The 26,831-nt window shown below is 32.4% G+C and overlaps 2 protein-coding genes across 3 annotated transcripts; one reads left to right on the forward strand and one right to left on the reverse strand.

Moving 5' to 3' along the window:
• Window positions 1–1,109: 1,109 nt before the first annotated feature.
• LOC143619391 (uncharacterized) lies at window positions 1,110–5,425 on the forward strand. Its single transcript, XM_077091335.1, has 5 exons — window positions 1,110–1,515; window positions 2,213–2,409; window positions 2,895–2,993; window positions 3,079–3,130; window positions 5,061–5,425. Exons 1-5 carry the CDS (start codon window positions 1,110–1,112, stop codon window positions 5,189–5,191), a joined length of 885 nt encoding a protein of 294 aa, XP_076947450.1. The 3' UTR covers window positions 5,192–5,425.
• A 6,938-nt stretch (window positions 5,426–12,363) lies between these two features.
• Window positions 12,364–14,148, reverse strand: LOC143619404 (uncharacterized). 2 transcript variants are annotated; one of them, XM_077091343.1, is made up of 2 exons: window positions 13,885–14,148; window positions 12,364–13,127 (listed from the first exon to the last, which is right to left on the reverse strand). In XM_077091343.1, the coding sequence occupies exons 1-2, from the start codon at window positions 14,143–14,145 to the stop codon at window positions 12,543–12,545; spliced, it is 846 nt and encodes a 281-aa protein (XP_076947458.1). In that variant the 5' UTR covers window positions 14,146–14,148; the 3' UTR covers window positions 12,364–12,542. The 2 variants fall into 2 exon arrangements, with proteins under 2 accessions (XP_076947458.1, XP_076947459.1); XM_077091344.1 differs by having other exon boundaries at window positions 13,768–14,148.
• Between the last annotated feature and the right edge of the window lie 12,683 nt (window positions 14,149–26,831).

The raw sequence follows: 26,831 nt of genomic DNA on the forward strand, positions 1-26,831 counted from the left end.
AAATCACATAGCTTAGAAAAACAAAGTTGAGAATGCAGATCCCTAGTTTCTAAACTATATTATAATTATCTCATTTTTCTTTAAGCTGCAACTGCACCAACAACTTTAATATTCAAGCTTGTTTGGCGTGGGGGGGGGGGGGGGGGGGGGGATCTAAAGATCCCTTGTGGGGAAGCTATCGATCACTTGTTTGCTTTGTGATACGTTGCGACGATAGTTTGGCAGAATATTAGTTCGTGGTGTATCCCTCCTATTTTTGCTTTTTCAGTGCATGACATTTTTGATATTCATAACCATTTTCTGGACATAGAGCATAAGACAAGGATGGTATAATCGGTTATTATGGTGGCATGTTGGTGCATTTGGATGGCTCGAAATATCTTAATCTTCGAAAACAGTCCCATTAAAATAGAGAAAATTCTTGGTGATATTAAAGTGTTAAGTTATTTGTGAATTAAGAATAGATCGAAATGTATAGATCTAGATTGACATGGATGGAAGTTTTTGGCGTTGTAATATGTTGTTGTTTGTTTACTGCCCCTGCTAGTTTCTCGTTAGGAGGGATTTTTGGTAGTATTTTATGAAATTTGCAGTTCAAAAAAAAAATGCGCCAACAACTTTCAAAATTCATTGGGTTCACGTTAACCCGATAGCTTCAACGTGGGTATGCCTCATCACCACATATATAGCAAAACTAGCGTTGGATTGGTGGCTGGAAGCTGTAGCTTTTTAAATATATTTAGGTGTTTGGCAAAGTAGCTGAAGCTTTAATAAAATGTATAAAATAAACAAATGAGCATAATTAAAAAAACATAATACTAAATGTATATATCTTGAAGGTTGTTTAAGTAATTGTAAATACTAAAAGCTTGTAATTTTTTCTAAACGCTACAAATAAAAACTTCAAGTTTAAGGTTTTTTTCCTAACATAAACTGATAAAAGGTTGAAGCATGATAATAATCATAATATGAAAATCGGAGGAATCCGTCCAATCTTGCACACAACATTCTCATTGAATTCAATTTCCCCAAAAAAAGTTAAATAATTTGTTACAACAACCTCCTTAACCTCAACTCCATCGTCTCTTTCAGTTTTCATCCCACCAAACATGATCAGAAACCCAAACCCTAGCTTTCCGTTAATAACAAGGAAGAAGAAGCGCAAGTGGAAGACCACCGTCTCATTCCTTCTCCCTAAACGCAAGCGAAAGACCTACAATTACCTGCATAATTTGGCCGATCACGCTGATTTTTGTTGTTGTTCTGATGTAAACCCTAGAAATGATGATGCTGTCGATCGAGAATTTGAACAAGGTTCTGGAACCGAAAGCCCTAGGTTAGGTTTAGGACAAGACGAATTGGAGGAGGAGTTGGATGAGAGTTCGAAGGCTGCAATAGTGCCGCTTTCGGAGCCGAAGAAGAGCAAGGATGCGCCTCCTGATGATGATTGCTGTCCAATTTGCTTTGATGTTTTCACCGTTGCTTGTCAAACTAACTGTGGCCACTGGTTTTGTGGTAAATCATTTCTTTCTTTCTTTCTTTCCTTTTATGGTTTTTCTAGGGTTTATTATTATTTGGATCATATGTTATCGCTTTCGTATTCAGTTTTGATTGCTTATCTTGAATAATAATATATGCTTTTGATTGAACGAATGAAACAGAACAATTAAGTTGCTAAATAAGTGGTTTTAGCTCATTGGAATATTGCTTGCATAACAAGTTAAGAATAATTAAGTTTTGTTATGTTTGGGGACCATAACAGGTTAATGGTTTAAGTGATTTAAGTCCGTTCATACTGTTAGCGAATGAACGGTTTACAGACATAAATGGATTAACGTTACTGAACATAGATGAACGAATGTAATTGAGTGAATACTGATTAAACGTAAAGGTGAACATCAATTTGTTGGGTCAAACAAATTAATAAAACCACACTAAATTATAATGGGTTATGGGTGATACTTTCATATCATAAAAGTAGACTGCATTGTAATGAACCTAAAAGATTTTAATGAATATATAAGCAAACAATTTTAAACTGACGAACTTAAGTGTTAAATGAATGTAAACTAGCGAACATAACTGAATAAACGAGACATATTTTCTTGTTAGTTTGTAGTTCCTGTTGATAATTTTATTGAAAACTAAGTATATTTGTTGGGGCAAAATTAATTCTGATGAAAATAACGTTGTTGTATTTTTTCATGTGCAGCTAATTGCATATTACGATTCTGGACTTATAGAACCGTTCTTCAAAAATGCAACTGCCCTATTTGTGCACGTCCCATTAGTAAGTTGACACCAGAAGAATCTTTACTAATTGTGCAAGAAGCAGAAGTTGCTAAGGTTTTAAAAGATGTGCAGAGGTATAACCGCCTTTTTCAAGGTGGTATTAAGGGTGTCATGCGGGTATGTTTACATAATCTGTTTTTTACTAAGTATGACAATTAAATTTCTGATTTGTAGGCATGGGGCATGCCCTTGTTTGTTTGTTACTTTAACCAAACAAACGATTGAACACGAACAACTAAATGAATCAGGTTTTCTTGTTCGTGTTCGCTCATTTAGAAAACGAGCGTGTTGGTGTTTGTTTTTGTACGGTTTATGAATGCAAATGAGCGCACTAAATGAGCAAACATAACCGAGCTAAAGTTAACGAACATAAATGAATGCAAAAAAACGAATTTATGTGAAGTAACGAGGATATGAGACGTGTGTTCATGTTCGTTCGTTTAACTGAACAAACTTTTTTGTTCATGTTAGTTCGTTTATTAAATAAACAAACATAAATGAACTTTCCTGTCGAATGGTTCATGAACAGTTCAATGAATGTTCGGTTCATTTAAACTACTGAATTGTACTACAATTTTTTTTTGTTTGTTTCTTTTTGGCAGAAAGTTTTTGAGGTTCCAAATTTATTTAAAAGAATGCTATGTGGTTTGATGGATCCAAATAGATTTAGAGGAAACTATTATGCAATGCGTTCGTTCGCGGTATGTTTATGTCATTGAAAACTGTTTATTTTTCTTATTATATAAACTATTGCATTGAAATGGGTGTTATATTTTGTGATTGCAGTTGTTGATGAGTTGCATATATAACATCGGGTCGTTTGACTTTATTCCAACGGGTATGTTTTATCTATATCTACATAAATACTACCGATAACATGTTAACATCAAACCATATGGTTGTTAGAAACGAAACTATCCCAACAGTGTTTCTTTATTTCTTGAAGGAGACAGTTTTTTTTGTAATGATTGCATTTGTATGTTCATTGGTAGATTAGGGTTATAAGTTTTGGCCCGTTTATGTTTGTAGATTTGGGTTATGAATTTTGACCCGGTTACTTGTAAATTGGTAGATTAGGGGTTTGAATTTTGACCCCTGGCTTTACATATAATAAATGGGTATAATTGTTTTATGAATTCTGATCACTTCTCTTATAAATGGATATATTAGGTTTATATATTTTGATCGCTTTATGTATCAATTGTCATATTAAGGATATGAATTTTGACCTGTTTACATATAAATAGGTAGACTAGGTTTATGACTTTTGACCCGCTTACATATAAATGGGTAGACCAAGTTTATGAATTTTGACCTGTTTATATATAAATGGGTATATTATGGTTATTAATTTGAACTGTTTACATATAAATGGGTAGATTAGGATATAGGGCAGTAGGGCTGTGAATTTTCATCTGTTTAGACATAAATGGATAGACTAGGTTTAAGAATTTTGACCCCTATACATCTAAGTAGGTATATTTGGTTTATGAAATTTGATCCCTCTACAATCAAACTGTATATTAAGTTTATCAATCTTGACTCAAAAAATCATATTTTCTTCTTAAGAGAATATTCAAGATTCTGAAATAATAAATATCGAATTATTATGTCGAATACGATGATTTATTGTCTAAAACCGATTGAGCTTATATAGCTAAGCAAATGAATCAGGTAAAAATTGTTTTTCAATATGTATAGATAAAAAGATAAACAAATAAGATATATTAGGTTAACTGATTTATTAAACTCTAGGGTCTAATAAAATTCAGAACAAATCAGAAAGTTTATACTAATAGTCAAGGGGTTCATTGAAAAGTTGAAATTAATATATGAAGTGTTTTTTCCCTTCAGCTTTGGTAAGCTGGTAACTAATGCGGGATTGCGCCATGGTGTAACTGATCGTTTTTAAATTGTGATGATTGGGGAAAATTGAATGAGATGATTATTGTATGATTCTTCATGCATCGATATTTGAATTATCACGGTTCATCAAAGTAACAAAAAATTCTCTGTTTATTTGTTTGTTTTTAGAAATCATAATGATTGAAATCATGATGCATAAGAATCAAACAACAGTCACGTGCTTCAGTTTTCCTCAATTATGGCCACTGAAAATGATAGGCTACATCTTCCTTCATTCCAATGGATTATCATTTCACCTGAGTGTTAGGAGAAGCCGAAAAGGGAAAAACATAACTGTTCTCTTCATATGTTAATTTCAACTTTTTAATTAACCCACATCGCATGTTAGTAATGTATAATATAAACCTTGTTGTTTATTTAGAAGATTCCCAAGTTTAATGAATCAATTAATCCAATATATGTTTTTTGCATGTCTTTTATCTATACATTCTCATAATAATGATTATTTACTATGTTTGATTGTCCTGCTCTATGCGTTCATCCGATTTCACGGGATGTTAAGTCGTCGAATATTAGACGGAATAATTTGGTATTTATTAATTTAAGATTTCAACTTTTTGGGCATTACAATACTTCAAAAAATTTTGTCCTCGAAATCGAACTACATAATAAGGATACACTACGGTATATTAAGTTTATGCATTTTTGACCCGTTTACATACAAACAGGTGGATTAATGTCATGTGTCTTGACCCATTTTCATTTAGGTGGGTGGATTGGGTCTGTGAATCTTGACCCGTTTGCTTATAGATGGGTTGATTAGGTTTATGAGTTTTGGCCCGTTAATGTACATATGGATAATTGGGTGGTTAACAAATTTTGACTCATTTATGTTTTCGCAGGGTCGTTAGGGGTGAGGCGGTTGTTTGATCTTTGTGCCATAGCATTAGTGGTCATTCTATGTTTGTTTGGGATCTGCCATAGATTGGTGCTCAGACAGCGTGTCCGGCGGTTGACGGCTAACCAACTATGAACCACCAGTTCATAACACGAACCCAGTTAAATTAAGTTATGGTACATTCCTCTTATCCCTTGAATCTGCATTGTGTATGTCTCTATGAAAACCATTAGAAGGATAAAACACATGATAGCATCAGTTTTATATATGAATTGGATTTGCTGATGTCACTATAGTTGAAAATTGTTGTTACGGTTGCTGTACATAAACTAGCTTTGAGTGTTGTCTATGAACTATATATGCATTTTACATTCAGTTTACTGATTGCAATAGATGACTTTTTTCTGTAAATTATAAAAAGATATAGATTTATTAAATATTCAAATAAAAGGAAAAAAAATGTTGATATTGTGGCATCTGCAGCTTAAAAAAATGAATGGGAATTACACTGAAATTTCATGATTAAATATAGATGCTACATGCATGGAAAGAGGTGGGCTCTGATAACCACAATTGACAGTTAATTTTTTTATTTTTTTGTTTGGGATCCTTCAACACCCCGCTAACCAACGGGATTAGGTCACTCGCAACTTATGTTGGACAAGTAGTCTTTAAGAGGTTATAATAGGGAAACTGTGGAATGAGTGTCATGCGAGGTACAAAATGTACATAACATATGGTAGTATGTACGTATGTAATGTGTCTGTTTGGATTCATGGAAGTGTGGAAATCATGTGAGGGTGCCATCATGGGGCTCAAAACAAGTTATGATATGTAGCATGTCAAGTTTCGGTTCGCTTAGGCTTAAATATAGGTCTCAAAACAAGTTATGATGTAGCCAGGCTATGTTATATCATGCTTGCAGCCGACTTTGCGCTCTTATTGCTTTTGGTTTGTTGAATGCGTGTGGTTTTGTAGACTTTTGTGTCATGGATGGCGAGATTTGTATATGACATTTATGTCTCTATAGAGTACTCCAATTTGTCTGGGAGATATTTGATTTGGATGGCCTTGGTTTAAGATTAATCTTTTAGTCTGATATTTGATTTGGATGGCCTTGGTATATTTGATTTGAAAATGTTCTTTTGAATGTGTTGCCTTTTATTTTACTCGCGTATAACACACTCAAGGAAAAAGATGGTCATGCAATGTTTAAGGCGTGAAGAGCATGCGATTCTTTTATGGTGTGGGCTACCAGTGATGTTTTTGAGGTGTAAAATGATCCTAGATTTGAAGAGACACCAAACAGAGGTTCTGCCAGCTACAATACAAGTCATGAGCGATTGCAGAGCCAAGCTATAAGGGACAGGTGACACAGTCTTTTAAAGCTAACATTTAAGCAAATCATGTGAACGTTTGGTTTACCCTTTTCGTTTTTTCAGTTATTTCTTGGCCTTTTTTTAAGGTCATTCGTAATTACCAATTATTATATGATAGTCCGGCCCTCGTTTGGAAAATTACATAATTGTCTTTATTCACAGTTTTGAATGCATAATCTATAATGCTTTCAAGATGATTTGGGAATGTATGGAATTTTACAAGTTTAAAAAAGCTTAGAAAGTGTTATATGAAATTTTGTATAAAGAAATAGCTTTAAAAAGAAATAGTCAAATGGGTTAAACGTTGTACCAAGTCTACTTAACTACTATCTATAATTTTAGTAATAATAGTGTTTTTAGTCAATCCCTTGGTTGTTCAAGGTTGTAGTTGTACTCGGTTCCGTCATCCGTGACTGTTTTAGATATGTTTGTATTAAAAAAAAATGTTTTGTTGAAATTCAAGTTTATGAGGTGGGGTATGTTTTATTATTACTTAAGTTGGTGTCACTCCCTAACTTGTTAGCTATTATATTAGTGGGTTGGGTTATTTTACAAAGCCCAACAAAAATGAGAAGTGTGAGAAGCCATTGTTGATTGACATGTATCAAGAGGGGGATCAAAGGTAAAAGAGTATAAAAGTAATAATATATATTTTATCTCTCCACATGCAAGTCAGATGTCAATTCTCTCATCATTTTAAAACGTCATAACTTTTTCATGTAACATTATTTTTTTAAAAAAAATTTCACCATAATAACAAGCATTTTTTATCTTTAATATGAATATCACTTTGTTATATAAAAATTTATAAAAAAAAATGTCATTGTGTCTTTTCGTCGTTGTGTCTTTCTGTTTGTTATTGTGTTTTTTTTCGTCATTATGTCTTTCAAATCATCATTGTGTTTTTTTCTAAATGCTAATAATATGGTTGTATAATAATAATATGTAAATATAATGATAAAATAATAACAAATTATCTAATACATAAAACACAATGATGAATACATATTACACAATTACATGAAACGTAATACACAATGATGAATACATATAACACAATGACTAGAAACGTAAAACACAATGGTGAATACATATAACACAATGACCTGAAACGTAAAACATAATGGAAACTACATATTACACAATGACATGAACGTAATACACAATGATAAGTAGTAAGACAAATAATGAGCACAAAGACACAATGACAAATAAAAAGACACAATGATGTAATCTTTGTTTAATTGCTATCTTTAATATGAGTATTAATTAATAACGCAATGACCAAAATCTATAACACAATGCATAGAAAAACCCAATTAAAAATCATAAAGAACAATCAATAACATAATATAAAAAACCCACGAATTTTTTTTATTTTTATATAACAATATGGTACTCATATTAAAGATAAAAAAACTTTTGTTATTATGATGAAATTTTAAAAAAAAATAATGTTGCATGAATAAGTTATTGACGTTTTAAAATGGTGGAAGAATTGACATGTGCCTTGCATGTGGAAAGAGAAAGTCAACAAAAGTGGATTATTACCTTTATGTCTTTTTAATCAATTTATTTTCTTAAATTAATCTCCACCATTCAAATCTAAAATCAATAGATTAGATTCATTCTTACCCTTCTCATTTTTGTTGTCATTTGTATTTTAACTTTACCCTATATTAGTTGTCAAATTGTGTGGGGAATATTTCAAAAATTGAAAAATGTACATTGTGTTTGAGCCGGGCTAGTTTGGTTGTGTTGGGCTTACATGCAAACACTTTTCTATTATTCTATATAGATATTATTATAGCCTTATAGCCTATAGGTGCATAAGTAGGGTATTTTCATGAGCCAGGTTTTTATGGGGCTTTAGGTAGGTTGGGTTTGGGTTTTGACGTGGTAAAGGTGGAATCGGTTCCAGGGGTCCTGGTCGGGTTGGGTTTCAGGTATGATTTTTCTGAGAAACCGAAACCTGGTTCTTACCCGCGGGTCGGTTCGGGTCCAGAATCCGGGTTTTTGCCCACCTCTAGGCTCTAGATATTATTATAGTCTTTGAAAAATTTTAACCTTTTGATTTGTTGTTTTTATTAAATTCTATGATTGGGTTCATTTGAGATCATGTAATCTTGAATAGATATGTCTGGGAACTTTGACTAGATTTATGATTTAAAGTTGTATATAATTGTATGTTGGAGGTTATAAAGAGCATTGTGCCTAGATGATGCCTATAGGAATGCACTTAAGTTTCCAATTTGACTCAATTTTCAACAAGTCAATTTCGTTGTAGGTGGTGATTGAAAAATGTAGGGTCACAAGTGAACTGATTTGGATTTGAACCATCTATACTAACACATACAAACTGAATCTTTTAAAGTCATCACTTTTTTTATAACAAAAAAGAATTTAAAGCTGTCACTTTCTTATATAAAAAGGAATATAAAGTTAACACAATGACGATAACATGACTATAATATTCGGGGGAATAACTCGCAATCAATAATGGTTATGAAAAGCGGGGTCTATAGACATGATTTGTACTAGGGCATAACCATCTTCTTTTGACTCAAATCTATATTTATCAAAGTAATGCTCTAGTCTCCACTAATCATCTATAGGTATCAAAGTAAACACTATTCATTATGTACATTAGTTTAATATAATCTTAGCTTATAAAAGTATTAAAACAAAAAAAATTATGAGTCAATGGAGTTGAAATGGGAAGTCAACTTCCATTCTGATCACAATAAAACTTGCTTTTTTCCAGAAGCAAAAGTGAAGTATTCTGAAAAGGAAATGTAAATGAAGGGAAAAAGGGAAAGAGTGGAGGGAATAGGGAACAAGATGAAGATGGGTTGGGTTAGGTTAGGGTAGGGGGGGGCTAGAGAGTGTATATCTAGACACACAACACCACCTACAATTGGTTCACCATACTAATATTTAAGACCTTCCGCATCAAGGTCATTCATAGCTTCTGTAGAGGAGATTTGTGTGAAGGATGGAAAAGACAAGTGTTGTGGAGGTTGAGGTGGAGGTCATCCATCCTTGAAGATTCTTTATCAAGGATGGTGAAGGATGATGGTTTGTGGGTCCTTCATATTGGTGATGTGGAAATTATGAGGTTGTTTGTGGTAAGAATGAATATGTTATTGTTGTAGGTAAAAATGTTTGTGAAAAAAATGAATGGAAAATTGATGTGGTACGCTGCTGATTAGGTTATTTGTGGAGAAAATTACTCTGAACTGACACGGGCAGTCTAATTAACCACCAAACACCAACACCAATAAGACATGAAAGATGAGACAAAAGCTTCAAATGTACAGACTTAAAAGAGAGTTTGTTTTTGTTTTACTATTCCAGAAAGATAATTAATGTATTGAGGGATAAAGTACAAGTTGTGGAGGGTAAGGTACAAGTTGTTTGAGCAGTGTTGGTGTAAGTATAAAGAAAGTTGCCACAGGAATCTTTATTGTGATGATTGTACAAGTAGTAGTGAGTGTTGCCTGCCTGCCTGCTTTTCCATGATTGTTTCACAACTGAAATGATTAGTTCCCTTCCCTTTAAAATGTATTACTCCTTCCATCATATCAATATTTCATCTCATTATCTACAACAATTATTCATTTCAAATATATTTTTAATTTCTTGTTATTTAATGATTCTCAAGCTAAAGTTACATGTGTATGTTGGTATCGTGACGATTCGTTAAGCAACATAAGGGTGTAGGATTTCAAACCATTACTTATAAGACCCTTAATTTTCCGTATGTGGCAATACTGTTAAATTGTGTGGTTATTCAAAACTCGTATAATACGTATGGGTAATGGGTGTACACACATATCTTGTGTATATGATTTGTCTTCACTATAAAAAGTTGCAACACTTGCAAATTAATTCTTAACATTTATGTTCCAGATCCACGTTGTTCTTTTATATGAAACGAAAGTTCTTAATGTGGATTTTGCTTTGTTTTGAAGCTAGTATATGCAGCTTCTATATTCTTCTTGTTTCTTATCTTCATATGGACATTTGGTAGTATCTTTACTTTCTTTCCAAGGGAGAATCACATTCTCTTGTTTCGTGTATCTACTTATATAGAAATATAAAATAATGACAAATTGCACCACACACACATATATGTTAATTGAGGGAGGTAGATGTCTTTAATAGAAGGGTCATCGTAAAGTTCTATTCTTTACCGGTTATAACTAGGAGTTCCACTCATATTTTTTTAAATGAGAAATTATATTTATATATACACAAACCCAACAGATTCTGATAACTGGAGGGTCATCGACCCTCTTGACCCCCTTGATTCTGTCCTGCACACGCGCACACAGGGCCATATGACACGTATGCTTTGTCAGACAGAACATAATGCTTTCTGTTTTGACCAATTTGTGATAAGAGGCTCGTTTAATGATTTTCGGATTTTGATGATGACCTACTTATGTAAATATGATGTTCAGACTATATTTGGCTCCATTTCTATCCTCGGTCTTTTACATGAAATCGATTGTGTTAAAGTCCTACTTAAACCTAAAACTTTAACAAGAACACAAAGCTCAGGCTTTCTTACCGATATTATAGCTCACTTGGTTTCGGATTTGGCTCGGATCCACCTGCGTGCATCATGCATTATTATCTAGTCATATATACGCTTGTATGTGCGTATAATTTACTATGGGATGTTATGCACGGGGAGAGCGACAAACAATCTTGATCACCGGTGTGTTTGATGTGTAAACACATCTAGGCACATTCACTTTATAAAATCACCAAGGCCATCCATCCCCGATGAGATCTGGACTAGCTAGTAACCTAAACACATACTGGTTGTTAAGGCACAAAGACATGGCTTAAAGCAATTGCATTAGGCATGCTCATTAGTGAAGTGTTTAAAAGTTCCTGTCCACTACTAATAATTTCTGGATGCACAAGAATCCGATAATGGAAATAAGGAATGCATCCAAGGTTTCAACTAATGTGTCTACACCACTTGCAGCAATTGCATTAGGCATGCTCATTAGTGAAGTGTTTAAAAGTTCCTGTCCACTAATAATAATTCTGGATGCACAAGAATCCGATAATGGAAATAAGGAATGCATCCAAGGTTTCAACTAATGTGTCTACACCACTTGTACGATACGGTCCTTAAAGAGTCGAAGCGATACATGTGTTATCACGATTTCCATATCTAGTTACAAAGACACCGAGATTTGACCTAACACCAAAATTGTGTCTTGTTCAAAGAGTCGGTTAAACACACCAAAATCGCCCTATTTATGATAGTAACACTGTTTCGACTGTTACACCATCAACAAAATATCTATTTTAAGATAATCTTATTAAGTATGTGCATCGATACTTATGTTTACATTTATGTTCTTAGTTTCCTTTTCTACTAACGACTTTCAATGTTGTCTAGAATCACAATTTTAAGTTTGATATATATGTTATTAACAACATAAATACTTTTTTATGTTATTGTTATTATATTTTTTCGTTGAAAAATACATAAACGATATCCATTAAAATCCTGAAGTTCAATTTGTTCTGGTAACCATACTTTTACCATTATTAAAATAATATTATCAACAATTTATACTAAATAAAATATGCTTTAGAACAATTAAAGTATACTTTCATGATATGTCAGTTTTGCTTTTTAGCATCCTTTTTGAGTTAAGAAACTACATGTCCAAAAGGGTCAACATCATGTATCTTAGTTTAAGTTCAAAAATGAAAAGTACACTATCAGGTAAACTATGACTTTGGTAATTCTACAATAAGATAAAATAAAATAACCAGAAACAAGAATTTTATTATAAAACTAAACAAAAGAAAACCTAGTCATAGTCTATTTTGATTTTCTTTCTTTTATACACAATTCTAATCTCGATCTCTATCGACAAAATGAGTAAAACCCGGACCTACAAGTTTATACCAGTCAAAGCAAAACATGTAAAAGTGCGAGAGTCGAACTCACATGTAAAAGAACTCGACCCCACAAACCCTAGCTAGCTAAACGAGTGGAACCCGAATCCGTGGTCCCTACCAGTGAGGCTAGAACCACCAAGACAAGACTAGAACCCTTGTTTGAACCCCTACTAAGCATGAGTACACAAATCAGAAAGCTTCTTCCTAGCTTCAACAATCTCATCAAAAAAGTCATCGAGTTGAACAATCATATTCTCAACTCCACATTGCAACCCTACAAAACAAGATTTTACCTTTTCAACCCTCTCACTTACATCAAACTCCATTCCAGTCCCTTTAATTCTCTCAACCTCTGCTTTCAGTTCTTCAATAGCAGCTCTTGCATTCCAAAACTCATACAACAAAACACCATTCTGGCCATCCTCATTCTCCATCACCTTTTCATGCAACCGCGATGCGGATACCATGAAACCCGACTTACTTTCACTGTAGTTCATGGAAGATGATGATGAGAAGCTTGTTACAGGGGAACAATAAACCAAACCACTTAATAATATCATCAAAAGCAGTGAGTTGGTGTTCCTTAACGCGAAAAGGACGCCTCTGAACCCGTTAAAACCATTGAATTTTGATTCGATCAACACGTTTTTATCGAATCTCATCATTAAAGGTTGAATTCTTGTTCGGATCAAGCCCCTGTTTTCTTCTTCCAACCCGACTCGCTCCCTCTGGCACCCGTTGATCGCTCTAAGAACCTGCAAAAAAACTGATTTTCATTAATTATCAATAAAATTGACTTCTTTAACCGATTCATATCAACACAAATTCAAGAAATACGAATTGGGTTTAAAATTTGAGAGAAAATTGTAACTTTTCAGCAGAACCGGCCCTAAGGGGGGGCTGGGTGGTCAACGACTACAGACCCGACACCCCACTAGTGCCCGAATTTTTAAACCAACAAAATACTTATTTTACTTAAGGCCAAAAAAATTTTCGTCTTTTGCCCAAAAATTTTTTCGCTTTCTCGGAGCCGGCCCTGCTTTTCAGCATTCGGTTTCAAACTAACAAAACAAAAACCGGACCGAATTAAGAATACAGGTTTTCGGTTCAATTTTAAACCGATACTGAATTGGGTTTTAGGTTGAGTTGCACGTGAAACCAAAAAAAACAAACTGTAACTGAAATAACCGACATAACCAAACCAAACAAGAACCGCCTGTTTGGTTTTACGTTTTTTTTAAGTGAAATTTCGGTTTGGTTTTTAACTGAAAAACCCGAACTGAACCGAATCAATATTGATTATTCTGTTTTTTCAGTCAAAACCGAAAACCGAACCAAATTTACCCTTAGTCTTGGGTTCGGTCTCAAACGCTTTCTAACTACATGAATTCGTACCTGTCGGGAAGTTTGGGGGTTCAAATAAGGATGGTTTTCAAGCGTAGCGGCAATGTTACCCGCAGCGGAATAATAATTCTCCATATTAGCAATACCGGATTTAATGACATGACAAACTTCCCACAGCCTTGAACTCTCGTCCATGTACTCGTCCAGCCATTTTTCTCCGACGGGCAGGTGGAGTTTCTGGACGACGGCAATCAGCTGAGAGTGAAAGGACTGGAGGGATGAGAGGACGTGTTGGAGGAAGTGGATGGACATGAAGTGGTGCGAGTGGAATAGCCGGAAGAGGTCGTCGAGGCCTTGGGTTAGGAAGGTGAAGAACCCATTGACGGAGGTGGCGGTGGTGTTGGTGTTGGTGGCGGAGGAGCCAAACATGGTGGTTTGTTTTGTTGGTAAAGTGGGGGAAAAGGTGATGGAGATTGTTGGGGTATTTGTATGACTAGGGGAAGGATTAAAAAAGTGACTCAAACTTTGGGCTAATAACTTTTTTTTAAGGTCTTGGAATTGTGAATTTTATATTAACAAGGTATTTAGAATGTTTGTTTTAATAAATAATTATTTTAGTGTAAAGCTTTAAATTACGATAGTAGTAGGTTTGAGTTATTTTTTACAAACTAGTGTTGTTGAAAATATATTTATTATTAAGGTTTTTCTTAAAAACTATTTAATAAACTAGTATTGATAAAAAAAAGTATTTATCATTTTGGTATTTTTCATTTATTTTGTATTCACTATTTTTTACTTTTAAGTTTAGTTTTTATATTACTTGTTCTATTATTTGTTTTTGTTTCACATTTCTTATATAAGGTTTATCTGATAAATCCAATAACTTCTTTTCTATATTTTTTTTTCATATAAATCAACCTTTTCTTATTTTTTTTAAGTAACTCGCTCTAAATGTTTTCTTTTTAAATCTTTTTTTATTTGATTTTTTTATATTCAAATATTTATTTTTTTGTCTTTTTGTTTAAATGTGTTCATTTTATGGATTTTGTTTTTTTGTTTGGTTTGGTACGGGAACGAACTTAATCAGCACCGCTCAAGTTTGTGTTGAATAGCCACCGCAACGTCTATGTTTTATATCACATTCCTTATATATTTATACTATATACTAATTTCCATTATCAATGCATTAATAGTATTTTTTTAACTATTATTATTCAAATAGATTTTCAACTTTATTTTTTATTTTTTTAACTTTTGGTTTGATGAAACTATTTTTTGAGTTAATTCTAACTTATTATGTCAGAATTCACATTTTGTCGACATAATGTTTGGGATTTATCGATTTAGTTTGTTTTAAATATGTTAATTTACCATTTTTTTTCTTTATGTTTTGTGTTAATTTACCGAAATTATTTTTTAGATTTAGTTCCAGTACTGTAACGTAGTCAACCGATACCAAGCAAAGTCGCGTTGGCTTGCCGCTGTAACGGTCGGGTTTTACCTACTGAATGTCAATAGATATTTAAATTATGGTGGAATTATATCAGCTACTAGCAAAAAGAAGTGTTTTTTAAGCATCTAAGATGAATCAAGCTGGAGGGTTGTGGGTTCAAAACAGTGGAATCGTTTTCTAAGGTTATTAAGAATAACGAATTAAAGAGGTTTTACAGTGATATCAAAACTCTGTTTCTAAACATTTTAAATTAGATGAACGTCTATTTGCACCGGAGCAAACTTGTAACAATACATGTAGCGTAAATAGTTGTCTATGTAACTATTAATAAACCAATAGTGTACATAAGCTAAACGATGAGCTAGTGCGAAACTGATAACTATACAAGCTGTTTATATTAAAGACTGCTAAACTAATTAACCGCATATAAAAATAAAACCCATACATAATATATGCATTGTGATATTATCACTATTAAAATTTAAAAGCATCATAAAGTTTGATAAAGTAATTAAAATAATAAGCCATGATAAGTTCACTGTCTGGTTCAAGATACAAAGGTGAAGCCAACTATTCACCGATCGAGGGCAGTTCCACTCGCGACCGCCATTGTTTCTTCCAACTGACGTCGTATTGAATTAAAAATAGTGGCATATGTTACCGTGAGTTCCATGCGACGTTTAGGTTTCGAGCTGTGCGGTGTCTAGGGTTTTGAGCCGTGCAAAGGCGACGATGATTTTGGGTTAAAAGTAAGCTACAATAGTTATTTCTTGAATGGACAAACTCTCACCACAACAACACTATATCAAGATAGTGTTCCCAGCCCTTTACGATGTTTCCACGCCATATCAAGATGATGCTACTGTCCTTGAAACATAAACAAATGATGAGCACTTCAGAAACGAATCACTAGTCCCACACTAGTGATGCCCTTCAACAATAGAAAAGTAGAAGCATGATTGTTTTGAACACTTTCTTGTTTTTGCTCTTCTTATATTGATCCCTTTTCTTCAAGTAGATGTTAGAATAAAAGGATAAAGAAAAATATTTTTAGTAATGTTATATGAAAGGTTAGAGAAAAAGAAGTGAGAAAAATGATTTGCAAAGAGTTTAATTTATAGGTAAAACAATCAAAACTATATTATGACGGTTGATCCCACGATTGATTCATCGGTTGTGGGCGACTAGCTTTACTTAGTCTATCTCCTAGTGTTTGCGATTATCATTTTTGGTCTTATCCACCTTTGCAACATATTTTCTATTGATTTGAACTTTCAGTTGAGTACCATAAGCCACTATATCATATAGTCCAATTCAAAGATCTTTTAGTGTGGATGCTTTTTTTTTTTTTTTTTTTTTTTATTTTGTATATTGGTTTAGTGGGTGTGTTCTTACATTCTTGAAAAAGCCATACCTCTTATAGGAGATATATTTGAAATTTTCTAGAATAACTTAGTTTTGTCTTATTCTTGCATTAAAATTCAAAATCATTTATTTTTTTTGTTAAATTTTATATTACTGAAACTTTGTTTAAGTACTTAGTTTATTTTTTAATCTTTTTAAGATCGCAACATTATTTAATGTTGTTTTTCCATGTTTGTGAAATTCTGGTTATCTTCATATGAGCATGTTATATATTCAACAAATATTTTATCTTCATGTGGTATAAACTTGATCTTTAACTTGTATGTCGAAGTTGATGTTATTACTTAGATGATTTGTAAGTGCATGAATTTGGTGTCCACAGCTGTTCGAATAGGCTAGGGGTAGTTTAGTCTTTATATTAATGTATAAAGGCTCATTCGCTAAGCATGTTTAGCGAATGAGGCCTCATTCGTTAAGACTAGGCTATTCGTTAATGTAAGAGCCCATTCGTTACTACAGTCTAACGAATGGTAGCTCATTCGTTAAAGTATACCCATTCGCTAATCATGTTTAGCGAATGGGTTATGGAAAGACCTTATTTGTTAACCTTGTTAACGAATGAGAGGTCTCATTCGTTACTACAGTTCTAATGAATGAGACCAGCCTATAAATAGGCATTCCATAGTAGACTTGCATAGAGATGTGTGCCGTATTTATCCCCTGTAACGTTATGCTGCCGGATTCTCTCTAGACTCTTAATGTATCTTCATCCATCATAATGTATTGTTCCATTAACGTATTGAATGAACACGAGACTTAACGTATCGATTGCGACTAGATTCCTGGCTCGTAAACGTTTGTATAACGTTTTTACAATGATCATTAATTGTTTAAGACATATATGACATATAATCATTAATAATGAACAAGTAACGTTAATAGTCATCTTAATCTAGATCATTATTAAAACAAATGATTAATTGCGAATAATTGGTGTAGATTTAGGGGTACATAAAAATCTATAACGTTACTTAGCAAATGGTTAGAATAAAATGGGCCATCGTGGGTGGCGAAAACTCCGCCTTTTTTTCATGGTATCATCAATTGTCACCATAAAACAAACAGAATTATTGGTGTTTGGTTTGATTACATTTGGATGTCAAAACTGGGTGAGTTGAAGATGGAGATAAAAAGTTTCTTTGTGGAAAAGTTTTCTGATCCATGTTTGTAAAGACCAGCTTTCTTCAATACCGGTCTCTCTAAATTATCTTTGGCAGATGCTAAAACTTTGATTATTCATTTCTCTAAAGAAGAAATAAAAGTGATGGTTTGGGATTGCGATGGGGAAAAGGCACCAGGCCCTGATGGATTCACGTTTAAATTCTTAAGGAAATTATGGGAACTCCTTGAGCAAGATATAAGTGACATGATGTCGCATTTCTATGATCATGGGTCGATTAGCAATGGGTGTGAGTCCAGTTATATTACACTACTACTCAAAGTTGACGATCCTCAAAAAATAGAAGAATATCGTCCTATCAATACCGAAGATTATTTCAAAATTTTAGCTAACCATATTAAAAAGGTAATGGGGTCAGTCATAAGCCAGGAGCAATCTGCTTATGTTTCTGGCAGAAGCATCATAGAAGGAGCACTTATTCAAATTGAGGTTGCTACATGGGAAAAAAAACAATAAACAATTGATGATTTTCAAAGTTGATTACATAAAGCATTTGATTCGATTAACCGGGTTCCTTGATTCCATTATGGCACAAATGAGATTTCCCGAGAAATGGAGATGTTGCGTGCTTTGAAGGCTTTTAAAGGTATTCAAACACCAATAAATGGACCTCGTCTTTCGTATCTATTCTACGTGGATGATGCGGTTTTTCTTGGAGGGGGTGTACCTCTAATCTCTTAAATTTGAACTGTATCCTAAGATGCTTTCATGTTGCTTCCGTGCTAAAGTTTAATTTAAAAATGAGCACTTTATATGATGTGAAGGTTGATAGACCGGTGGTTGAAAGTGGTTCCTTATTTGCTTCATTGCAAATCAAGTACAATTCCGTTCTTACATCTTGCTCTTACGATTGGTGCGAACATGGGTATAGAAGTCATAATTGGCAGCCGGTCTTAGATAAATTTGATAAGAAATTATCTAAATTGAAAGCTCGGGCTTTGTCATTTGGGGGTCGGTTAACGCTCATTAAGTCGGTTTTGGATAGCTCGGGAACCTGTTATTTTTCCATTAGCCCCAGTAAAGGTTTTTAAGCAACTCGAAAGCAAAAGAAGACGCTTCTTATTGGGAGGGTCGGATGAACGAGAGAAAATTAGTTGGGTAGCTTGGAGTAGAATCATATTTGACAAGGAAAGAGGAGGCCTGGAGGGTTGGTAGTCTAAAAGCCATGAATATGGCTTTGCTTGCAAAATGGTTGACTCGTTATCAAATTGATAGTAGTTCTCTTTCGGTCAAGGTTATTTCTGCAATGCATAGGGGGACACATAAATGAGAATCAATTCCGGTTAAGAATTCTTTAAGTGGTGTTTGGAAACAAATTAATGGAGTAAATAGAGATGGTGACAATGAAAGGAGCAATATTTTTGCGAGATTAAAACCTCAGATCGGAAAAAGAGACAAAACACTTTTTTGGATTGATTATTGGGCTAGAAAACTTCCTTTAAAAAATCTGTTTCCTTCACCTTTTGCTTTAGAAAAACAAAAGGATGTGCTAGTTATTGACTATTATGATTGAAGTGATAACGGTTTTACTTGGAAATGGAGATGGAGAAGAAGACCCAATTTTGCTCAACTACAGATGTAATATCTTAATTGTGTTAATATTATCTCGTCAGTTGTTGTGTCTTTAAATCCGGATTGTTGGTTATGGAAAGGGTCGTATTGCAAGTATTCGGACTTTTTGGTGAGTTCGCTTCATTGGGAACTTGACAATGTGGATTATTAGGTTCAAAACTTTACTTTTTGGCTCAAGTGGATTCCCATTAAGATCAACTATTTTATATAGAGATTGTTATTAGACCTTATTGCGACTAGAGGTGCGTTATCTTTGGGAGGCATAGTTTTGGGTGATTTGAATTGTGTATTTTATGGTAACAGTGTTGAAACGCCCAACCATTTGTTTGTAAATTGCAAGGTTATTAACGTGATTTGGTCGATAATACATGATTGGGTTAAATTACCTATCCAGGTTAATTTAATTTCGATTCGATGGAAGAAATTCTCGAATATCCAAGTAAGAACATAAAGAACAAGGAGATGTGTCTTGCGGTGCAATCTATATCGCCGATAACTTGTTGGATAATATGGCTATCTAGAAACGATAGTATTTTTAATAATATTCCATTTATATTATCAAAGTTGATGAACAACATAAAATCGGCATCCTTCCTGTGGGTGGAGCAAAAAGGAAAAATAACGTGCTTAGAGTAGGAAACATGGAGCAGGTTCAACTTCGTGAATGTTTCAATTTAATAAGTTATATGTTTTGATTTTGTTTCTTGTTTTTGCTTTTGTTTGTTTTTAGGGTCAAGTTATTCTACAAAGGGAGACAAAAATGAGAAGGATTTATAGCCACACAAAAAAAAAACCTTCAAAAAAATTAAAAATAAATAAATAAAAAATCATAACTCAAAATTTAATAAAAAAGTAAAAACACAAAAATATTTCCACCGTCTTCCTCGTTATAAAAAAGACATAATGTTGAGTGAAAAAGGTCATTGTATCTTTTTGTTTATCATTGTATTTTGTGCTTATTTTCGTCATTGATTGTGTCTTTTTCCTTAACATTGTGTTTTTTTTCTTGATATTGTGTTATATTTTGTTCTGCATTGTGTTATATTTTACGATTTATTGTGTCTTTTTGTAGTTATAATGGTGTCTTTTGTTCATTTTTGTCATTCTGTCTTTTGTCTTTGCATTGTGTTTTTTCGGAGTTTTTCTTTTCTTTTCTTTTTTTTGGAACGAGAATGACGAGGGAAACATTTTTGGTTTTTAAACTTTTTCGTTTTTTATTTATATTTTGAGTTATGATTTTTTTTATTAATTTTTTAGAATTTTTTTGAGAGGTATTTTGTGTGACCACAAATCCTTTTCACACTTCTATTTTTTTGTCTTCCTTGGTATTTTAACTTTTCCCTTGTTTTTAAGCTACTTTTATCTTGTCAGTGGTCCTTTTTTTATTTAATTAAAATTGGCCTTTAAAAAAAATATACACAGACATTGATTTTCTGCTTTAAAAACTAATATATATTAACTCATGAAATATATGAACTTATAAAAAATTATTTTAACTCAAAACCAAATTAAATTAATGTATTCATACATTAGATAATACTTTTAAAACACAATTCTGTTAATTTTAATTATCATTAAACCAAAATAGGTGTCACCAGTTCATTTGCTTTAATCATTGTAATAGGCTATAAAAAAAGTTTAGTATTTTCGTACAAAATTAAACTATTAGAAAAGTTAACTATTAAAAGTAGTAAATATTTATATGTTAGAAGTAAAATGTATATTTTTATTAAAAAAGTAATAATTTAGAGTACATAAAGTTGTATATTATTGTGTAAAGATGAGCTAGGTACCAATACATGTACCAAACGTATTGGTATTGAAAACACCAATCTCGAAAACCACCAAAAATGAATATTGATACCGAAAGCAAAAATAATCAGTAAAATATTAGTACCGCGCCAATTCCAAAACACCAAAAAGTAGGTGCTAAATCGGTACTGAAATTGCCCTGTATGATACAGGTATGCGGTGCGATTTGTTATTGTGTATTTGATTTCATCGGTTAACCTTAGAAGCCCATGTTTCTATATGTTAAAAAGGAATGGTTGTTGGGTGCAATTATGGGTGTTTCAAATAGAGTGGAGGGTATGATCGGGAATCTACCACTTTTATTTGGTTCAATGACCCGAAATGTACACAAAATTGTTTTCGAATTAATTTATAACATGCCCCCCTTTGGTTTTTTATTTCATAGTTTTTGTTCATAAAACCAAATTCCATAATAGTTTGGTATTTAAAGCTGGCTTTGAACTTCATTGGCGTCATAAGTTAAAATAGTTATTATTAACTTCATTTTGAAGCATGCCGAAAGCAACAAAACATTAGACTGAAATATGACAAGTTCCTAATTATACATTGAAAGCATAAGATGATGATGGATTCATAACGTGTAGGGCCGGCCCAACAGTATTATTAGATAAAACTAGGGCTTGAGGTCTTCGAAAAAGTAAGGTCTCCATTTAAAACTCTTAAATATTTGTATAAATGTGAATTCTGGTATTAAAAGCATGTGATCGATAAATGTAGTAGGATTATGCATTGCCCCAGTGGTTAAGGTCCAGGTTTTCCGGTTACTAAAAGCATTTTCGCCCACATTCGACTCTTCTAAAAACCATTTTATGTTGTTTCTAAATAGTTATTTTTTCATTTTCTTTCTAACTATTTTTTTTCATGTATATATAGATACTAGGTTTTATCCCCCCCCCCTGTATTACGCGCGCGCGCGCGGGAGGGGGGGTTGTTTTACATTTTTCGTTTATAATATTTATATATTTTTTTGAATTTTAATTTTATTTATTGCAAGGAAGTTAATAATATATTTAGAGTTTGATGATTAAAGGTTTTCACAAATAAATGAGATATTATAACCCGTATAAAAGCTATTAGGGTTTGGTGAGACCCATGACCCGCTTATTTTTTTAACTATAAAATTGTTTCTTAATTATAAGAAATATCTTTTTCTAAAAAAATTGGATATTAATTTTTATTTTATCCCTATTTTATAGGTTTTCATATCAAATATTTGATAAGATTGATTTTTAATTTAATGAGATGTTATAACCCGTTTAAGGACTATCTGGGTTTGGTGAGACCCACACCCATGAATTCAGGTCAAATGCATGAGAAGTCTCCATTTACAAATAAAACAATCATGTGGCTTGAGAGGGTGTGAGGAGCAACCAGCGAGCTTTTAAAGGTTTCATTATACATATACCTTGCCAATGAGCTACTTGTGTAGTGGTAAGGGAGAGACTTGGTGTTCCATGTGAACCAGGTTCGATGCATGCCCCTATCATTTAGTTTCAGATGCACCAGAGTAATGATGGGAGACCAGACGAATAGGTGACTTTCACTAGTTGGACCCTTGAACTGAACGGGTTTTATCTTATCGCATTGTTGTACCTTCAGGCGAGTGTTCAGGGACATTGGTCTTAGGTGAAGATTTTTTCCAGATCGAAAGACGAGCGTGTATCAGTGCGGTGAATATAGTCAGTGGTCTATTTGAAAGATTCTTTTGCCGTTCAAAGAAAATATATACATATACCTTGATTTTGTATGATATATAAATCACATTCCTTTTTTAAAATAAAATTTCTATATTTTATAATTTCATATATGAAACAAAATGATCTTTTGGTAAATTGAAAAATTTAAAGATCAAATCATATATACATTTGTGTATATATATATATATATATATATATAGGAAGAGAATCAAGAGAAAACTCATCTTTAGAGAAAAAACTTAAAAGCTCCTAAAAAATTATTTTTAATTAAAAATAAAAAAATTCCGTTTTTGCCATTATTCTTATATTTTGTTACCCTTCACTCGAAAAAATTAAAAAAAAACAAAAAAAAAAGCAACGCACATACGTATTACTGTGCGACACCGTTGTATTATACATGTGTATTACTATGTATTTTTATGTTCAATAGGGGCATATATTCAATATTGGTGTATTGTATATGTATAGTAGTGTTGTATTATATGCAAGAAAAAAATAATAATAAAATAAAAGTCGATGTGGTGTACATGTGCGTTAATGTTGTATTACACATACGTACTAATGTGTATTCGATGTGCGTATTAGTTTTATATTGCATATATACAATAATGTATATCAAATATGTGCAATAGTATTGTATTCTATGCAATACAACACCTTTATATATGTGCAATACATACTATTACACATGTGCACTATACCGACGAGGTTATCGACAAGTTTTTTTTTTGAAAAATAACAACATATAAGAATAATAGGAAAAAAAAACAATAAATTTTTTTTAATAAAAGTTAAAATTAATTTTTTATGAGTTTTTAAGTTTTCTGTTTAAGAGAAGTTTGCATTTGATCACATCCTTATATATATATATATATATATATATATATATATATATATATATATATATATATAGGGGTGGGTTCTAGTGAAAACTCCTCTTAAAGAGAAAACTTAAAAACTCTAAAAAACTATTTTTAACTTTTTTTAAAATTTTTTTTGAAGTTTCTTTTTTTCATTATTCTTATATGTTGTTATTGGTTCAAAAAAAAAACTTGTCGATAACTTTGTCGGTATAGTGCGTATGTGTAATAGTGTGCATTACATATATGCAAAAGTGTTTGTATTACATAGAATACAACACTATTGCACATATTTGATACACACTATTGTATATATGCAATATAAGACTAATACACACATCGAATACACATTAATACGTATGTGTAATACAACATTAACGCACATGTGCACCACATCGACTTTTATTTTATTATTATTTTTTTTCCATATAATACAAAATTACTACACATATACAATACACAAATATTGAATATATGCAATAAAACACTATTAAACTCAAAAATACATAGTAATACACATGTGTAATACAACGGTATCGCACAGTAATACGTATGTGCATTACAGCGGTTTTTTATTATTTTTATATTTTTTGAGTGAAATATAAGAAAATATAAGAATAATGGCTAAAACAGAATTTTGAAATATTTTTTTATTTTTAATTAAAAATAATTCTTTAGGAGTTTTTAAGTTTTCTCTCTAAAGGTGAGTTTTCTCTTGATCCTCTTAGGAGAGGATCAAGATAAAACTCATTCTTAGAGAGAAAACTTAAAAACTTCTAAAGGATTATTTTTAATTAAAAAAATTTACAAATTTCCTTTTTCCATTCTTCTTATATTTTGTTACTCTTAACCGGAAAATAATAATAATAATAAAAAGGTTGTAATGCACATCGTATTACTGTGTGATACTGTTGTATTACACATATGTAGTATTATGTATTTTATGTTCAATAGTGTTTAATTGCATATATTCAATATTTGTGTATTGTATATGTGCAGGAGTGGTGTATTATATTCAAAAGGCAAATTGGATTTAATAATCTCAACTAACTGTTATTGGCCGATAATAATCCCAACTTAGTTTATTGCCACTGGTGGTCCCAAATTTAAATAAAATGGCTCTCAATGGTCCTCTGTTAAAAAAAAACTTAACGGCGTTAAGTTTTTCCGAATTTCAAACTGATTTTTTAGGGCTTTTGATGGGAAGGAGATACGAGTTGATTGATGTAAAATGTAGCTCGAAACGATACTCTAAACAACTTGATTTTGTTAATTTGATGTTCAAACAACCGATTTGAAGCACTAATCAAGCTGTTTGGAGCATCTTTTCGAGCTAAGTTTTACATCAATCGAATCGTATCCTTCTTCCGATCAAAATCCCTAAAAGTCAGTTTGAAATTCGGAAAAACCTTAACGCTGCTAAGTTTTTTTAGTAGGTGACCATTGAGAGCCAATTTTTTTTAATTTGGGACCACCATGTAACAACTCGGGTTTTCCACATACGAATTTATATCTGTTACCCGACCCGTTTTACGTTCGGGAAATTTATCACCAAAAAGTATCACGCTTATCGAGGAATTACTATACAGTTTGTATTTATTTATTATATTTATTTAATATATATATATATATATATATAACTTTAGAAAATGTTCATTTTTAACCCAAAAATATAACTAAATCCTTATTGTGTTCATCTCAATTTTCCAGGGACTAAAAGGCAAAATTTTACATATTATCTTTGTAACCCAGTTACCCAGGCCCGTACCCATGACACGTTAACCCGTAACCGTGACCCGTTTAGATTACTTGAGCCTCAAATAACGATCTAAACTCGGAATTGAATCTTGATTATGATTATTCTTGCCATTCTCGTCCTAACTGTCAACTAATTAAGAAACAAGATCTGGTATAATACGTATTGATTCAATTGCTAAACCGTCTTGACCTAAAAATCAATTATATAACTTAGGATCGGTCATAACTTAATTAATCGCGTCAGCACACATGTATATCCAGTGCCAACTGAAGCCCCATGTTTAATTGAAGTATCGATGTCTCGTTAAGCATGTTCGTCATCCTATCTCGCCGGCCCTGTCGTGATTCAATTAAGCCGCGTTTAAACATCAAATCAGGTAATTGGAATATTCATACTGGTCGTTTATCAACAATAATCAATAGCCCTAACCTTAATTATTCAAACGCTTAACGGATTTATCAATTTCATGATCTAGGGTTCATGAACAAACTGGTTTCAATTAGGTTATGTATATTACTCCGTTTACAAACATTAATCAACTGACACCCTAGCACAGTTGGCTAGGGTGTGTGTGTGTGTTAAACCTTTAGGCCGGCTACTCACCCGGGTTCGAGTCCTTGTTATGATAGTTTTTGAGATTTTTATTTTTTTTTTGCTATTTTTAGCTTGTTTTAAATTATTTATAACATATTATAATTAATACTAAATATCAACTAAACGTTATTTATATAAACCGACATCACTGAGCCGTCGTTTTGTGTAAATTAGTCTCGTTGCAAGTTTTCGTGTATGTATGTATAATTTATTAATAATAAACCAATATTGTTTTATTAAAACTCGACACCAATATGGCTGTTTTTATCGTTAAAACGTCTTCATAAATGTACTACTATTTATGTATTATATATATATAAATATATGTATTAATTTCTTACACAAAATTATAATAAACATGTTAAATGTATTAGATGTGTTAATTCTATTTTTACCTCGGATTTCGTTAAGGATTCTAAAATATAAATTTTATGATAACTATATCGTTAAGCGTTTATAGATTGTCTCGACTCATATTTATTTAAACTAATTATTTGTAAGTTCGATTATACGTTAAACAATGATTTTTATAATTAAACAATAACAATAATCTGTAGAGACCAATCGTTCAATCCATAACGTACCAATCATAATTGTAACTCAATCCACATCGACATCTTAAATTCATTATACGTATTGTATTATTCATAATTCACTCATAACATTATTAAATTAGGATTCTTGTCGGTAATTCTCGAGGAGTGTGATTATCGTTTCCTTGACATATTCATTCCCGTTTGGCTTAATTGATCAGGTGAGTTTG

The sequence above is a fragment of the Bidens hawaiensis genome, unplaced genomic scaffold (assembly GCF_021521415.1).
Source record: "Bidens hawaiensis isolate Kalapana, Puna unplaced genomic scaffold, B.hawaiensis_p1.1 tig00002438_1, whole genome shotgun sequence".
Lineage (NCBI taxonomy): Eukaryota > Viridiplantae > Streptophyta > Magnoliopsida > Asterales > Asteraceae > Bidens > Bidens hawaiensis.

Excerpts from the sequence above, each read along its gene's own strand:
- LOC143619391 (XM_077091335.1), top strand. The coding sequence starts at position 1,110 with ATGATCAGAAACCCAAACCCTAGCTTTCCGTTAATAACAAGGAAGAAG. Across the intron at positions 2,410-2,894 it reads GTATTAAGGGTGTCATGCGG|AAAGTTTTTGAGGTTCCAAA; the intron begins GTATGTTTACAT and ends TCTTTTTGGCAG. Across the intron at positions 3,131-5,060 it reads GTTTGACTTTATTCCAACGG|GGTCGTTAGGGGTGAGGCGG; the intron begins GTATGTTTTATC and ends ATGTTTTCGCAG.
- LOC143619404 (XM_077091344.1), bottom strand. The coding sequence starts at position 14,145 with ATGTTTGGCTCCTCCGCCACCAACACCAACACCACCGCCACCTCCGTC. Across the intron at positions 13,128-13,767 it reads ACCCCCAAACTTCCCGACAG|GTTCTTAGAGCGATCAACGG; the intron begins GTACGAATTCAT and ends GTTTTTTTGCAG.